General features: G+C 45.5%; 1 protein-coding gene across 2 annotated transcripts in view; it reads right to left on the reverse strand.

The window, feature by feature from the left end:
* The window catches only part of LOC131231685 (universal stress protein A-like protein), a 40,195-nt gene that overhangs the window by 247 nt on the left and 27,377 nt on the right, over positions 1–12,571 (reverse strand). The window contains exons 1-3 of one of the 2 annotated variants that reach the window (XM_058227974.1): positions 3,628–3,915; positions 1,674–1,765; positions 528–646 (exon numbers count right to left, since the gene is read on the reverse strand). In XM_058227974.1, the coding sequence (XP_058083957.1) occupies positions 528–646; positions 1,674–1,765; positions 3,628–3,823 (407 nt within the window). In that variant the 5' untranslated portion in view covers positions 3,824–3,915. Of the gene's footprint in view, positions 1–527; positions 647–1,673; positions 1,766–3,627; positions 3,916–12,571 lie in introns of those variants that run through there. The other variant, XM_058227973.1, reaches the window with a different exon arrangement.

Below are 12,571 nucleotides of genomic sequence, written 5' to 3' on the forward strand. Positions count from 1 at the left end.
AGCAGCCAAAGAATGGGAGGGGAACCCAATAAGGAGGAGATTCTAGAATCTGGTGATGGCCCCAGTAAGGAGGGGAACCCAGAAAGAAGATGAAATGATGACATCAATGTGGCTGAATGGGTTGAATGGTTGACATGCCCATATTAAGTAAATTTTTTACCCAATGCACAGCTACATATCTCTGAGCTGTGCATAAGGTGGCCCCACCGCATAAATAAAATGGCCCAATAATCAGGTAGTTCACATGAGTGCATTGGATGCAGACAATTGGCAATTCTTTTGAACCATCCAATACTTATGTGCACTCGTGTGGCCCACCTGATGAGCTAAGTGGTCTGATTTTTTGGCCAGATGAAATGCATAGAGGGGCCCACCTGTTTTTGATGCGTGCAGTCATAGCAAAACTTTACTGAGTAAAACCTTTCTACTAGATTGTACTTAGGAAACCAATGCACGAAAGTGATAGCATGACATGGCATTATCATATGGTAAGAACGCTATCGAACTTAGAGAAGCATGTAACTGACCTCTGTAGAGCGCCGCGGCCATGGTTACCCAAAATAAGTAAATCAATTTTGAACTTCTCGACAGCTTCACATATGATTCCTTTTGGGTCTCCCACCTCTGTAATCGTCACTGCAACTACCTGTGGTGAGGCAACCATGAATATCGTTATGCTTGGTTTTGCCTGCAATTGCCCATTCAGGCATGTTGGGACGCATGTGGAAAATAAACGAGCCATCCCTTGTGCATGCACCATCAGACGCAAAGGGGCGCACTCCAATAGTACCATTATCCCTCTCAAGCAGCTTACATTGGTACTGGGGAGATTGGGTGCCCACATGATGTATGCAGACCAACTACCAGGGTGGTCCTTCCATGTTAATCAAGGATGGGCATTCCCTCAGTACTTGTACCCCTTGGTGTGGCCCACCTGCTTCACAGATTTGTATCTGATGGATGGGTTAGATTTCATTAATGAATCACATGTGCCCCACATCTGCCCAGAGCCACTGGAGTGTGCAACGCAAAATGGATGACAAAACCATTACTTACAAAAACGGACACTAGATGCATCATGCATGTTGTATGGGTTTATATGAGCTATTGTCTATTGTAACTAATAATTGGCACTTTGTACAAAGACTGCCGAATTATATCCCCACATACAGGCGATGAGATACTATCATCAATTTGGCTACAGAGTATTATAACAGCCCATCATAGCATCCAAAAAGCCAATCTCAAATCTTTCAATCATGTATGGGTTGCCACACTTCCCTATCTTATGATATTGCTTCGGTAAGTTTGGTTGTCTAATTCTTACAGAGGATTTCCCCCCAAGGCCCCTAAGTATCATTGATAGAAGGAAAGCTTAATACACATCTTTATACATCTAACCATAAGTTTTAACAGGCCTTTGAGCTATAATTCAAACATGTCTTTTAGCATCCTCTTCTATCATGCAGGTCAACACAGCGTTTCACTGCTGAATTGAAATTGAAGTGAATTGTGATAAATAGATTTAATAAAAGCTGAAATGACCAAGTGGGCAGTCAGTAACTTCTTATACTTCATACCATGATATTGGAAAATCACAAAATGAAGATCAATGAACCTCATATACATAAGAAATGCATCTCTACAACCCAAATAAAGCAAATTGACCATACCCCATGTTTAGAACAAATCTCCTTAGCTTGTTCTAAGAGAGCCAATGATATCTTCTTTCGATGTTCTTGTACAGACTTGATCAATTCCAGAGCTGTATTACAATAACAAAAATTATTAATTCTTCCACATGCAATGAACAAAGATGCAATGCATGGCCCGCATCCAAAGTTTTGTATGACAAGCTTAGCGAACAATGTCCGCCTAAGTGCGTCTAATTGCATCAAGTACATGAGATTAAATCCAGGTTAAATTGAAGCACTTAAGCGTACTTAGACGCACTAAGATGCACTTGGACATAGTTAAAGCTAGGTTATATCCAGTCTCAAATTTAGACTATGAAACTCTGATATTCCATCAGTGCTCGAAACCATTTAGTACCTCCTCCCACTCAATTTCAGAATAACTCAATGATACAGTCTGGAACACTTGAACTCTCTTATCTTACATTAAGGCTTGTTTGGGAGCTTGTAAACTGAGATAAATGAAATGGGAATAAATGGCTTGCTCAGTTGTGTTCGGATGGCGGTAAATGAAATGCATTTGAAATTCAAATATTCTAATTGGATGGAAGTAAATGGGAGAGGAATTGGAATCCTTTGGAATTTTTCAGTATATTCACGAGAACATATGTAATATCCGAATCAGCTTTAACATCCCAAATTAGTGTACATATCTGATATTTAACAAAATGATTGTAATACGCTCATTGAAATATATACTTTTGCCAAAAATGAGGAAATTTTGAGACTCAGGCGGGCCACAAACATAAGGATCACAAACCAGCAACTTGCCGACTTTTTTTGACCGTCCACTTAGATGGCGAACCTTTGAATGGTTTGTATCATTCTATTGGTGTGATTTTAGTGATGTAGCTGATAATTAGATTGTTTCAGAGTATCATCAGCGTGCCATTTATATGGCGGACATGTGCGTAAGCCGTAGGGATACCTTTGTTTACTAGTGTGACTCTCAAAAAGGCATTTCACTCCATTTACTTCCAAATCCTTGTTTCAAAATAAGATTTCATTTGCATGCCCATTTACTCCCATTTCATTTCATTTCCATGCATTTACTCCCATCCAAACACACCTCAAATGCCATTTTACCTCCGCTTACTTCCAAACTTCCATCCTAATGGACCCTAATGAATCACCCAACTGCAGCATAAATCCAACTTTTCATTTAATTCTCAACTAATCCACCCCATTCCACACACACACTGAATGTTTATTCCAAACAGCAAACAAGCAAGAACACATGTTTTTTTCTTCTTCTATAGTAACTACATCAAACAGAAAAGGCCAAATACAGAACTGATTCAAACAAACACTTCCCAAGTAGAAAACCACACCACATCAATGAATTACTCAAAATTCAGTTAGAATTCAAAACAGAAAACAGAGAAGAACGTGTAGATTTTCCACTTAAAATACACAATAAAACAACTCCACAAATTTAACCAATTGATCAAAGGAAAACTAATTTCGTTGCAACACCCCAATTTCCTTGCAAAACAGTCCGTCATCCGGACCGTCTATTGGGTGGGTCCGTTCATTAAGACAAAATGCTCCGATAAGATCATCATACCCATCTGGTTGTTCAATAGTAGCGATTGCAAAAATTCAATTCTCCCATCCATTTTCAAACCCACAGCAGATAATTACAATCAACTGATTGTTTTTCCCTACCATGCTTGGTCCATGTTGGGACCCACCAGAAGAACAGTCCAGAAGCACCGGACTTTTCAGTAAAAAATTCCACACAATTCAACAGAAATTTCAAGAAAATAAAAAGAAGCCAACTCTTTTGTACAGAAATCAAATCAAAACAAGACAACCCAATTCGAATCAAGCGAAAAGTATTCGAAAAATAAATAAAACCAATTCAAACAAACCAAAGACCAGCAATCCGATCACGACCGTCCAATCAATCAGATAGAGGAGAGGGACATACAAGCAGAACCATGGGAAGTTACTGAAATGAAGCTGGTATTACTAATCGGCTGGACGGTGAAGACAACGAGAGGCGCTGAAGACGCGATGCAGTCAGGGAGATTCTCAAGCGCCCATTTGAGAGCGTAGTGGCTGCATTCGCTCTCGTCTATTGCCACCATCACTTTCTTTTTATTCGCCAGCACCTCCTCTGCCATTCTCTAGCTTCTTCTCCCTGCAGAAGACTCTTCTTCTGTGGATTTTAACACCCACCTGATATGGCTCTGTTTTTGATAGATGAATGAGGTGGGTTTTCGGTATTTGTAACAGAGAGAGAGGGAGAGGTTGAAAAAGGACGCGGATTTCCTGCGAAAGCCCACTGGAACCCAGCCGGGGCCCACCGTGATGTTTGCATGGAATCCACCCTGTCCATCGGTTTTGTGAGCTCATTTTAGGGTATGAGAGTAAAATTGAACACGGATCCACGTCTCAAGTGAGCCGCACTAAGGGAAAAAGGTGGTTAGGAAAATTCATACCGTTGGAGCCTTCCTGGTTCTTAACATGCCATTCATACCTTTAACAACGTCATTTATATTGGGATGAACTGAAAGAACAAATATTAGAATGATTCAAAACTTCTGTGGCCTGTGAATATTTCAACTATCGATGTTTACATGCCATTCATACCTTTAATAACGTCATTTATATTGGGATGAACTGGAAGAACAAATATTAGAATGATTCAAAACTTCTATGGCCCACGAATATTTCAACTATCGAAATTCAATTTTCACATTTTTGGCCCACTTGAAAATTACATACGGTTCATTTTTGTCCTCATGTCTTAAAATGAATTCACAAAACGAATGGACGGAAAGGATTTCTTAAAATCATTACAGTGGGCACCACTTAAGTTCGAAGGCAATTCCTACACTGGAACCGGTTGGGGCCCACCGTGATGTTTGTATGGAATCCACCTTGTCCATTGGTTTTGTGAGCTCATTTTAGGCTATGAGAGTAAAATTGAACTAGGATCCACGACTCAAGTGAGCCGCACTAAGGGAAAAGGGTGGTTAGGGAAATTCATACCGTTGGAACCTTCGTGGTTCTTCAGTGATGTTTACATGTCATCCATATCGTTAATAACGTCATTTATATTGGGATGAATTGAAAAAACAAATATTATAATGATTCAAAACTTCTGTGGCCCACGAATATTTCAACTATCGAAATTCAATTCTCACATTTTTGGCCCACTTGAAAATTATATACGGTTCATCTTTGTCCTCGTGTCTTAAAATGAATTCACAAAACGAATGGACGGAAAGGATTTCTTAAAATCATCACAGTAGGCCCCACCTGAGTTCCCAGGACAGGAACTTCCCGCGAAAGCCTTTCACGGGAAGTTCCTGCACTGGAACTCAGTTGGGGCCCACCGTGATGTTTGTTTGGAACTACCTTGTCCATCGGTTTTGTGAGCTCGTTTTAGGCTATGAGAGTAAAATTGAGCAGGATCCACGACTCAACTGGGTTGCATTAAGGGAAAAGGTAGTTAGGGAAATTCATACTGTTGAAACCTTCATGGGTTCTTCAGTGATGTTTACATGTCATCCATACTGTTGATTATGTCATTCATATTGGGATGAATTGAAAAATTAAATATTAGAATGATTCAAAACTTCTGTGGCCCACGAATATTTCAACTGTCGAAATTCAATTCTTACATTTTCGGCCCACTTGAGAATTAGGTACAGTTCATTTTTGTCCTCATGTCCTAAAATGAATTCACAAAACGGATGGACGGAGAGAATTTCTTAAAATCATCACAGTAGGCCCCACCTAAGTTCCCAGTGCAAGAACTTCCTGCGAAAGCCTTTCGCAGGAAGTTGCTGCACTGGGAACCAGTTGGGGCCCACCACGATGTTTGTATAGAACCACCCTATCCATCGGTTTTGTGAGCTCATTTTTGGCTATGAGAGTAAAATTGAGCGGGATCCACAACTCAAGTGGGCTGTACCAAGGGAAAAGGTAGTTAGAGAAATTCATACCGTTGAAACCTTCCTGGGCTCTTCAGTGGTGTTTACATGCCATCCATACTGTTGATAATGTCATTCATATTGGGATGAACTGAAAAATCAAATATTAGAATGATTCAAAACTTCTGTGGCCCACAAATATTTCAACTGTCGAAATTCAATTATTACATTTTCGGTCTACTTGAGAATTAGGTATAGTTCATTTTTGTCCTCATGTCCTAAAATGAATTCACAAAACGGATGGACGGAGAGGATTTCTTAAAATCATCACAATGGGCCCCACCTAAGTTTCTTGCGCATGAACTTCCTGCGAAAGCCTTTCGTAGGAAGTTGCTGCACTGGGAACCCAGTTGGGGCCCACCACGATGTTTGTATGGAACCACCCTGTCCATCGGTTTTGTGAGCTCCTTTTAGGCTGTGAGAGTAAAATTGAGCAGGATCCACAACTCAAGTGTGCCGTACTAAGGGAAAAGGTAGTTAGGGAAATTCATACCGCTAAAACCTTCCTGGGTTCTTCAGTGATGCTTACATGCCATTTATACTGTTGATAACATCATTAATACTGGGATGAATTGAAAAAACAAATATTAGAATGATTCAAAACTTCTGTGGCCCATTAATATTTCAATTGTCGAAATTCAATTCTTACATTTTCGGCTCACTTGAGAATTAGGTAGGGTTCATTTTTATTCTCATGTCCTAAAATGAATTTACAAAATGGATGGACGGAGAGGATTTCTTAAAATCATCATAGTGGGCCCCACCTGAGTTCTTAGCGCAAGAACTTCCGGCCGTGGGAACCCATTTGGGGGTGGCCCATGAATATCTCAAGTGTCGAAATTCAATTCTTACATTTTCAGCTCACTTGAGAATTAGGTACGGTTCATTTTTGTCCTCATGTCCTAAAATGAATTCACAAAACGGATGGACGGAGAGGATTTCTTAAAATCATCACAGTGGGCCCCACTTGAGTTCCGAACGCAAGAAGTTCCTGCACTGGGAACCCAGTTGGGGCCCACCATGATGTTTGCATGGAATCCACTCTATCTATCGGTTTTGTGAGCTCATTTTAGGTTATGAGAGTAAAATTGAGCAGGATCCACGACTCAAGTGGGCCATACTAAGGGAAAAGATGGTTAGGGAAATTCATACTGTTGAAACCTTCCTGGGTTCTTCAGTGATGTGTACATGCCATCCATACCGTTAATAACATCATTCATACTGGGATCAATTGAAAAAACAAATATTATAATGATTCAAAACTTCTGGCCCACGAATATTTCAACTGTTGATATTGAATTCTCACATTTTCGGCCCACTTGAGAATTAGGCATGGTTCATTTTTGTCCTCATATCCTAAAATGAATTCACAAAACGGATGGATGGAAAGAATTTCTTAAAATCAACATAGTGAGCCCCACCTGTGTTCCCCGCGCAGGAAGCTCCTGGTAAAGCCTTTCGCAGGAAGTTCCTGCACAGGGCCCTCCGTGATGTTTGTATGGAATCCACCCTATCCAGCGAGCTCATTTTAGCTATGATAGTAAAATTTAGCAAGATCCACGTATCAAGTGGGCCGTACCAAGAGAAAAAGGTGGTTAGGAAAATTCATACCGTTGAAACCTTCCTTCAATGATGTTTACATGCCATCCATACCGTTGATAACGACATTCTTACTGGATGAACTAAAAAAACAAATATTAGAATTGTTGATACAAATGTCCGATTCCTCCTCTTGGACCTTCGTGTACCTGCACAAAAAGAAAAAGGGACAAAGGAGACCCTGGCTTGAGCAGGGGACCCTCCGATGCCAAAGTCAGGCCTGGATTCTAGGTCTAAGAGTATTGAGGAGCTTTTTAGAGAGGATTTGTTCCGTACCTCTCAAGGTGACAGGGGTCCTTCTTTTATAGCTACTGGGGCGTGTGTCGCACGAGGATTCTCTTCCTGATATTGAGCGCGGGGTCTTCTCCTGGGATCACGGGGATAGGATCGTGCCCATCTTGAGCCTTCATCCGATCCCGTGAGCTTCGGGGTCGGAGATCTTATCCCAAGATATCCGGGATGAGGCTTGATCTTGCGATGGTCGGTCTGGCAGGGTGGTCCGCCCGACGCATGCCCGGGACGCTGATGAGTCGTCCGAACCGACTCAACCTTTGTCTCGGTTTAGCGAACCATGCCTCGGACTTGACACATCCTTTTGTGATCCGAGGCATTAAGTCCGAGTCTGCGGACTTGTGTTTTTTATCCCCAACAGTAAGCCCCCCCTACTCCGTGTGTTTCATATGACACTTAGGAGTAGCGAGTTTTGAGTCGGTTCATAACTCAGTCAGAGACGAAGAGGTGGTCGTTTAATGCGTTCCATGTCGCCTTTGACGGGAGGCGGTTCGGTTCCTGACATCGCATGCGCCGTCAGCCGTCAAGTCGCTCATCCTGCCAATGAGGATTGGACACGTAGCAAGGGCATTATTGTCGTCAGTCAACGAGCGCCACGTGTCGAGTGGGGGAATCGATGCAGGCGTCGAATCATTTTCTCATTAATTACTCCCGCCGTATGGCAATCTTATAAATTGGTGGGGGTCCGCATTTTGAACTTCTATTGCCATTCCTACTTTTCATTCCCTTCGGAGCCTTCTCAGTCTTTCATCTTCTTCCTTTCCTCTCTCTTAACCATCAGCGCTTCCTTCCGCCATTTCCGTTTTCGTTTCTCCCTCCGGTGAGTTTCTCCTCCCTCTCTATTAGATAATAATGGCGGATAGGGGTTCTCGAAGTTCCCAGGGGGGAGCTTCCGGAGATGAAGGCGAAGCGCAATGTTTTTGGAATGTTGCGGAATCGCCTTCCTTACTGACGGAGATAGCAGTGGATGCCAACGCTGCTTTTCTATCTGAGAGAGTCGCTGAAGCTCCGGCGGAGTGCCCTGCTTCTGTTGTTCCTTCTCGTGGTGGGTCGTCTTTATTAACCCGCCCGGGAAGGCCTAACTTCCCAAGGGGCATGGAGGAAGATGAGGAGGAAGAAGACGAAATGTTGATTGCCGAGGGAACCTCCGACCCAGTTCCCGTTGATGAACCGGCGCATGCCGAGTCTGAAGGAGAAAGATCGGGGGAAGATTTAAGTGGTCCAGTTCCCTCAGTTTTAACTGAGGCGGACTTAGACAGAATCCGGATAGGGTATCACATCCCCGAATCGGTCATCACCTATCTCCCCCGTTCAAATGATTTGCCGGATCACCCTCCTGCTGGGGCGGTCGCCATTTACCAAGTGTCAATGCAATGCGGCTTGTGTCTGCCCCTTCAGGCCATCGTCCGGGGAGTATTGTCTCGCATTCAGATTGCCCCGGGGCAGATAGTCCCGAATGGGTGGAGGAATTTATTCGGGTGTGCGGTGTTGTGGGCCGAGATGGAACAGCCACCGCTCACAGTCGACGAATTTCTCCACCTGTACCAAGTGCGGGTGAATCCGAACTACCCTGGCTTCTACGTCTTCGCTGCTTGGCGAGGCGGAGGCGGTTCCTTGATAACTGACCCTCCCACTTCCAACAAACATTGGAGAGAGCGTTGGTTTTGGGCATGTGGTCGGTGGGAGACTGATGACTCCGGGTCTTACGAGGCTCGTGTTCCTCGGACATTCCAGAGGACAGGTGACTTGGGTTCTCTCTCTCTCGTCCTTTTTCATTTTTTGTAATATTTTGAGTCCTAAGTGTCTTGTCTGGCAGATATCCCGAAGAAGCGGCGGAAGCGGCTTCAGTGCCTCGGCTCGGATCAAAGAGTTGAGGACGTTGGATCCGGTGACAGGTCTTGGAAGGTGCTTCTACAACCGGAGCGCCTTCATCGCAGGTCTAGACTCGGAAGTCACGGGTAATTGAAAATGTGTCTTCTGAGTATTCCGAATTTCCCCGACTTACTTCGTTTTTTTTTTTAATTTTTACAGATGATGAACGGGTCCCAATCTCAGGATTATTCACGAGCCGGCTCCTCGTAAATGATCGAGCTCGTCCTCCCCTTAGGCGATCCACGAAGTCAAGGCTCCTCCGCGGTCAGTTCTTTTGTCGGAGCCTCGGCCGCCTAAGAGGCAAAAGGTGGTGCGGAAGGAGAAAGAACCAGCGAGTTCTTCTGCCCCTCCCGTCGTCGTGATTCCCGACCCAGAAGAAAGGGCTGAAGAGACAGCGGTTGCTGCCTCGGAACCTCAGGCGGCACCCGACTCGGCGAACGTTGAAACGGACGTTCCGAGACGGGAGGAAGAGACCAGGGCCGCGTCTTCCAGAGGGGAAGGTGAGACGAGGACCGCATCCTCCAGAGGGGAGGAGACGAACCAGGAAGGGCCGTCTGTCCTGCAGCAAGTGGTATCGGGGATGGTTCCCTGGGCCTTAGCCCATGGTGGTGAAAGAGAGTTCGTGAGGCTCTATAACGCCCCGTCATCGCAAACCGTCAGCCATGCAGCGAGGATGCTTTTCGAACTCGCTCCCTGCTTGATTAAGGCCAGCAAGGAGCTATCCTCAACTCATCGGCTGCAGACCCTTCTGTCAGAAGCTGAAGGGCGACGCGAGGAGGCCGAAATCCGGGTCGGCATCCTGACAGGCGAGGCGGCTCTTGCCCGGAAGGCTGCCGAAGATGCGAGAGCAGAGGCGGCTTCCTCCAGAAGAGCCTTGGATGAAGCGAGAGCGGAGGTCGCTCGGGTACTGGCTCTGCTCTCCGAAGGTGAAGAAGAGAACCGGCGAATTCTCGCAGTCCATGCTTCGTGCGCAGATGACTTAGCTCAGGCTAAGCTTGAGGCGGCAGAGCACATTCGTCAAGCCGACGAGAAGGCTCGGGAGGCCGAGAAGGCCAGGGACCAGGCCGTCCAAGCTTTCCTTGAGTCGGCGGAGTTCGAGGACGAGAGGGACCGCTTGTTCCAAAGCGGATATCTGGAATGCGTCAAGGATATAAAGGAATCTTTTCCCGACCTTGACCTTTCGGAAATCGAGGGTGGAGCAGCCCCGGAACTCGAGAACCCGGACGCCGCTGCCGAAGACACTGCTGCGAGGCTGGTGCATGAGGACAGTTACCAGGGCCCTTTGATTTTTTTTATTCACTTTGATGTAGTCACACATTGTATTTGTACGTGCTTTGATGAATGAAAGAAAAATACTTAGCTTTATTCATTTGATTTGGCTTTAATCTTTCTTAGTTCAGAGTCTTTAAACATTGAGTACCGAGCTAGGGATAGTAGACCTTGAGGTGTTCAGCGTTCCAAGGGTGAGGCAATAGTTGTCCGTTTAGGTCTTCTAGCCGATACGTTCCTGGTCGTATGGTGCCCGAGACGATATAGGGTCCTTCCCAATTGGGTCCCAGCGTACCCGATCCAAATTCCCTGGTGTTGGAGAAAACTTTCCGGAGAACCATATCTCTCATTCGAAACCTTCTAACCTTAACTCGGGTATTGTAGAACCGTGCCACTTGTCGTTGCCGCGCTTCCGTGCGCAGCCGCGCCACTTCCCTTTGTTCGTCCAAAAGGTCGAGTCTGAGTGCAAGGAGTTTTTCATTCTCTTCTGCATTGAATGAGGTGATTCGAGCCGAAGGTAATCCGACTTCAACGGGAGTGACGGCTTCCGAGCCATAAGCTAGTGAAAACGGAGTCTCTCCTGTGGCTGTTCGAGCTGTAGTTCGGTAAGCCCAAAGAATCTTCGGGAGCTCTTCGGCCCATGCGCTTTTGGCCCCGCCAAGCTTGGTCCGAAGATGTTGCTTGATAATCTTGTTAACCGCCTCAACATGTCCGTTGGTTTGAGGGTGATGAGGTGAGGAATAAACGTTTCTGATTCCGAGGTTGTCGCACATCTCGCGAAAGCTCCTATTATCAAATTGCCTTCCATTGTCTGTGACAATGGTACGGGGCACTCCGAATCGGCAGATAATGTTTTTCCACACAAACTCGGTGATCTTCTGCTCGGTTATTTTAGCTAATGGCTCCGCCTCGGCCCACTTCGTGAAATAGTCCACTGCTACCACGGCAAACTTGGTCTGACCTTTTCCCATAGGGAGCGGACCTATGATGTCGACACCCCATTGTGCGAAGGGCCAGGGACCAGTCATCGGCGTCAGTGCCTCGGGGGCTTGCCTCGGAATCGCTGCGAATCGTTGACATTTGTCGCATTTTTGGACGAGCTGGCGAGCGTCGTGTTGGATAGTGGGCCAGTAATATCCCTGTCGTAGGACCTTATGGGCGAGAGATCGCCCTCCAGAGTGGTTTCCGCAGATTCCTTCATGTATTTCCCGTAATACATAGTCTGCCTCGCTGGGTTTGAGGCACCGCAGCAACGGGGCGTAATAACCTTTCTTATAGAGGGTTCCGTTGAGTATGGTGTAACGGGAGGCTCGGATCTTAATTCGTCGAGCCTCGGCGCGATCCTCGGGCAACTTCCCTTCGTCAAGGTATTGGCGGATTGGATCGATCCAGGATGGTTCCGAGTTGATTGTATTGACGGCCTCGCTAATTGGTTCATCTATACTCGGCTTATCGACGTATTCGACAGGGACGGACCTGGGTATTTCATCTTCATCGGCTGAGGCGAGCTTTGCTAACAAATCGGCTTTGTTGTTTTCCGTACGAGGGATCCGAGTGACACGACAGAGTTGAAATCCGTTGATAAGTTCTTTCGCTTTCTGCATGTACGCCCTTAACTGGTCTTTTCGTGTCTGGTATACACCGGTAACTTAATTAACAACCAACTGAGAGTCGCTAAAAACACTGAGGTGCGTGACCTCCAAGCTAGCGGCGAGACGGAGGCCGAGTAACAATGCTTCATATTCCGCCGTATTGTTCGACGCTTGGAATCCAAGTCGTAAGGCATACTGTATATAGGTATGATCGGGGGTTTCCAGCACAACTCCAGCCCCACTTGCCTTCGAGTTGGAAGAACCGTCGACAAATAGTTTCCAGGGAATAGGGTAGGTAAGGGTCGGG

This window comes from Magnolia sinica, chromosome 17 (genome assembly GCF_029962835.1).
Source record: "Magnolia sinica isolate HGM2019 chromosome 17, MsV1, whole genome shotgun sequence".
NCBI lineage: Eukaryota > Viridiplantae > Streptophyta > Magnoliopsida > Magnoliales > Magnoliaceae > Magnolia > Magnolia sinica.